The sequence below is a fragment of the Glycine max genome, chromosome 9 (genome assembly GCF_000004515.6).
Source record: "Glycine max cultivar Williams 82 chromosome 9, Glycine_max_v4.0, whole genome shotgun sequence".
In the NCBI taxonomy this organism is placed as follows: Eukaryota; Viridiplantae; Streptophyta; class Magnoliopsida; order Fabales; family Fabaceae; genus Glycine; species Glycine max.
Window position 1 is genome coordinate 45,589,852 of NC_038245.2, and position 4,486 is coordinate 45,594,337.

General features: G+C 35.9%; 1 protein-coding gene across 3 annotated transcripts; it reads left to right on the top strand.

Annotated features, from left to right (window-relative positions):
- Positions 1–291: 291 nt before the first annotated feature.
- Positions 292–3,855, top strand: LOC100811238 (cytochrome b5 domain-containing protein RLF). 3 transcript variants are annotated; one of them, XM_003534347.5, is made up of 6 exons: positions 292–659; positions 757–830; positions 936–1,287; positions 2,432–2,566; positions 2,705–2,755; positions 3,489–3,855. In XM_003534347.5, the coding sequence occupies exons 2-6, from the start codon at positions 798–800 to the stop codon at positions 3,563–3,565; spliced, it is 648 nt and encodes a 215-aa protein (XP_003534395.1). In that variant the 5' UTR covers positions 292–659; positions 757–797; the 3' UTR covers positions 3,566–3,855. The 3 variants fall into 3 exon arrangements, with proteins under 3 accessions (XP_003534395.1, XP_040861054.1, XP_040861055.1); XM_041005120.1 differs by having other exon boundaries at positions 498–659; positions 2,705–2,782; positions 3,552–3,855; XM_041005121.1 differs by having other exon boundaries at positions 498–659; positions 2,705–2,774; positions 3,552–3,855.
- Positions 3,856–4,486: the final 631 nt, after the last annotated feature.

Here is a 4,486-nt window from a genome sequence, read left to right on the forward strand (position 1 = left end):
CTGATCTGATTCTAGTATCTCAGCCTCTCACATTGAACAATTGAAACTCATGGAAACGAACAATGCTCAAGGAACTATTGAGGACCGTCATTTGTTGGCAGATGCTAGGGGTGTCACCTTTTTTCATATAAATTAGTCTTTTTTATTTCTGAAGCATAAAAAAACCTATTATATCTATATTCTTTTATTCTCTCTAAGTGTTAGATAACATATTGAATCTCCAGCTGAACATTTTCCAAGTCAATAACACAATGAATTATGCATATATAGAGATGAAGCTAGTTTTGAATTGGTACATAGGCCCTCTTGTTTCTTTGAACAGACACACATGACTCTCTAATCTCTATCAACAATTCAATATCATCATAAATTCCGCGGACACACATTGGATAAGATAATTGATAGGGGGCTGGACTCTGAGACTTTACTTACGTGGGCTTTTGTTATAGGCCCACAGCAGCCGGCCCATCGTGTAAGGTGAAAGTCGTAATTCAACTTGCTCGGGCAGGGTGGGTGTTTGTTTCGATTTCATTTCTTCTCTTGCAGAAAATCGAATCAATTGATGGATGCTTTAGTTTCGTGTAGTTATTGAGTTGTATGCTAGAAATTTCATATCCGCAGGGGCAGAGAGTAGAAGGAAGAAGAGAGAAAGAGGGAAGGTGATGATAAATCCCTAGCTAGAGCCTAGAACTAGAATTAGATTCTGCCTGTGATCATATATTATATTAACTTGATTATTACGAAATTCAATTGCAGCTGCTGCTGAAACGTAATCGATCTTATATCTACACTCTACCATGGACACTGATGATGATTTCACATTTTGTCAGGTAAACATAGCATTAGCAAGCATATGAAATGCCATTTTTGTTTTTATCTTCATATTTATTTTGTCAATGATGATGCATGTGATTGGATACCATGCGTGTATATAGGTCAGTGCACCTGTTGATCTTGAAACAAACAAGCTTGCTTCAGATATAGCTGATATTTCCATTGAAGAAGAATCTTCAAATGCAACTAATACTACTCAGGATAGTGCTTTACCCAATCAGAAGGAGGCTACTGTTGGTTCTTTGTCTTTCACTGTAACTAGCACAGCTTCTAGTCGGCCAAGTGAATCAACCACAAAATTAGTACCAGCTCAGGCTAACAACTCGTCTCTAAAGTCACCGGCACAGAAGAATTCCGTTAAGAAGCCAACGGTTCGGGCTAAAGTTCCTTTTGAGAAAGGCTATAGTCAAATGGACTGGCTCAAGCTCACCCAAACACATCCTGACCTTGCAGGTTCTCATACTCAGTTTTTTTACTATGCAATTGCAATCATTATCTTTGTTGGCTCGTCTTTCAAAATTTCTTCCAATTGCTTAGAGCTTTGTAAGAGAAATACATATTAAAGAATTAAGAGCTTCTGGATAAGCTTATCCAAACTGGTTTGTGGTTGATTGTTATAGTTGATACTTGATACTTGAAAATAAGCTTCATAAAATTTGCTGTCAGTTTTTGTGCACTTTCGGTCCCAATTCTCTACTTGTAATATCTATATTATATAAGCTTCATAACTTCTTCTTTTAAAGGCTCGGTTGAAGGCTGCTTCGCTGATATGTATCAGTGAAACATCCAAGACCAAGAGTACTGGGATCTGATACATATCAACTACGGATCCTTGAAGCAAACTAAAGCACAGGTGCTTCATAGAGCACCACCAAACAAGCCACTAAAATAGGAAGAATCACTAAGACAAAGCACTCACAGTAGAGAGGGTTGAGACTTGAGGGAGAGATGCTTAGGATCAGTCACACGCACAAGCACTGAAGCACAGCCACAAACACAATTCAGAAATTAGAACTGAGAGAGATGAGAATGAGAGATGTTCGAAGAGGCAGAGAGAATGGGGGTGGGCTGAGTGTGGCTCGTACATGAGAATAGGTCTGAGAATAAATGAAGAATCTCTTAGTTAGGGAAAAAAATGGGTGAACTGCATTGTGCAACCCTATCCGGAAAACCCAACTAGCAGGATCAGGACAATTGTCCAATCCCACTGAGAAACGACTTCATGCATGATCCAGCTTCGGAGAAGACCATGAGATCGTAAAAATCGTGGGATTTCACAATTTAACCAGTGATCTTGACAATATTGGCAGTAATTCCTTATTATACCGAACTCTGTTGTTGGACTAAAAGCAAGCAGACCACGTGTATATGCATTTATAGGAGATTATCACTTGCAATCCTATTACTAGATGCTTTTATCGTTTAACTTGTAAAAGATGCCATTGTCAAATAGTATTTTTACACTAAATTTTTGGTTACCACTGCTTTTATTAAACTTATGATTAGTTCTTTACTTGTTTGGCGTTACTTCTTTTAAGAATGAGAGGTGATGCAATGTGTCAATTTTATGATAAGATTCTTGTCTATCTTGTTCCAGGTCTGAAAGGGCAGTCAAACAAGAGACTTATTTCTATGGATGAAGTTAGAAAACACCAGACCGAGGGCCAAATGTGGACTGTATTAAAAGGCCGTGTTTATAATATATCTCCATACATGAAGTTTCACCCTGGAGGTACAGCTATCAAGTCAATCTGCAAGATCACGCGTAGCTTTTATAATTCCAATTACTGGTTTCATTAAAATTAAAAATTCTTAAGAAAGATGTTAATATTAACAAAAAATCATATTACAAAATTAAAAAATTGCGCAGGTGTTAATATGTTGATGAAGGCAGTGGGAAAAGATTGCACATCTCTATTCAGTATCCCTTTTGTGATTTAGTAAGATTGTGAGCGTCCTTCATTTTCTGTCTGTTTTAATTTAATGTTACCTTTGGTTAGATTTCACTTTATTCTGTCATTCAGATGTCGATATTTCTCTGTGAACAGTTTTCTGTGTATGCATTGCTCTGAACATGCTAGTCAACCTTCATAAATGCTTCTAACATGAGAAATATTATGGTTGATAATGAATTTGTAGGTTTCTAAAACGTTTTCTTATATCTTAGCTATGTTCTATATGAGGAATTCAAGTTATGACGTGGAGTTTATATTATCTGGATTTGGAGCCTGCATAACTTCTCTTCCTAGAAATAAATCTACCTACTTAAGAGGTGTTTGGTAAGAACAGGTGGAGATCTTAATTTCCTAAATGCTTAGAATCCCATTTATAAGATATTTGGGTATTGAGATAGTATATAAAATAATCCAAGATTTTTACGCATGACATATCATTGGGGTCTTAAATGTTTTGTATATATCATTCTCAAGTAAGTTCTAAATAGGTTTCTAAGTACTTGCAAAGGGGACTATGTTGGTTATTCCTATTTTATGCTGGTTATTCCTATTTGTTTGTTCATAGTTCATACACATGCCATATGCCTATGATTCAAGTTTCAACGTAGGTGCCCTAACATGTTCATTTGTTCCCCAACATGGATAAAGTTTCTATTTTGTTAGGTTTACTTCCGTCCTTTTCCTTAATTCTTGAATCAGATAAATACCATGCTTGGGTTAATGCTGAATTCTTATTGGAAAAATGCTTTGTGGGTACCTTAGATGAAGGTCAGTGAAGATTTCATTCTAATAATGCATAAACACATGAAGATACCCTTGGCTCCAATCCGTTATACCTCTTCATGGGCCCTCTCTATTTACTGACCAGAGGCCATCAAGCAAGGAGGAATAAATTCTGTAGGTATACACGTTTCTGTTTAAAGATCTCAATGGGAGTTTGTTCTACAATTATGGATGATTACAGTTATCTTGTAAACTAGAAATTTGGATTAACAATGTAACAATTCATGAGTGATTGTTGACTCTGTTAACTTATATGAAATCAGAGCTCAAGGGTAAGATGGTATTCTCTGTGTGATGCATTGCCATTTTATTTTTCTGGGTGATTTTATTGCCGATATTTTAGGTTAAGGAAACTGTAGCATATATCACCATTCATGGCACTGAGTTGCTTTCGGATGGAAAAGGTGAGACTCACTCACAACTATGCTAACGAAAAACATCAAGATTTAGATGGGTCATGACGGCTAATGAAACATGACATACAGTCCATTAAAAATGCAAGCAAAAACATAATACTTTGGATCATGAAATGTATGAATTTTAGATGGGTGCTCAAAATTCACTTGTTATTCTTTCAAATTTTAAGTGTACTTAACATTTTTTAAAATTTGGTTTTATGTATACTCTACTTAACTCATGCATTTTAAAATTCAACTTGAAGCAGTTAAACTGTTCATTATACGAAACCCCAAAAAAATTGTATTGACTTGTTAAAAAGTAGAGGAGGTCCTTACGAAATGTCTACTTTTTGCGTTATAAACACTACGGCAAGTTCACAAAAAAAAAAAGCATAATAGGTTGATCGTTGATGGTACTTAGCTAACCATGTTCTGTACCGACAAATTAAAGATTCTTGAACAGTTATAGTCTAACACTGATTGTCATCCATGCACGGTACTACTATAAATCATCGA

Coding starts and splice junctions, on each gene's coding strand:
- LOC100811238 (XM_003534347.5), top strand. CDS start 798: ATGGACACTGATGATGATTTCACATTTTGTCAG. Junction 2,567..2,704: donor CATGAAGTTTCACCCTGGAG/GTACAGCTATCA, acceptor AAAATTGCGCAG/GTGTTAATATGTTGATGAAG. Junction 2,756..3,488: donor AGATTGCACATCTCTATTCA/GTATCCCTTTTG, acceptor TTCTTGAATCAG/ATAAATACCATGCTTGGGTT.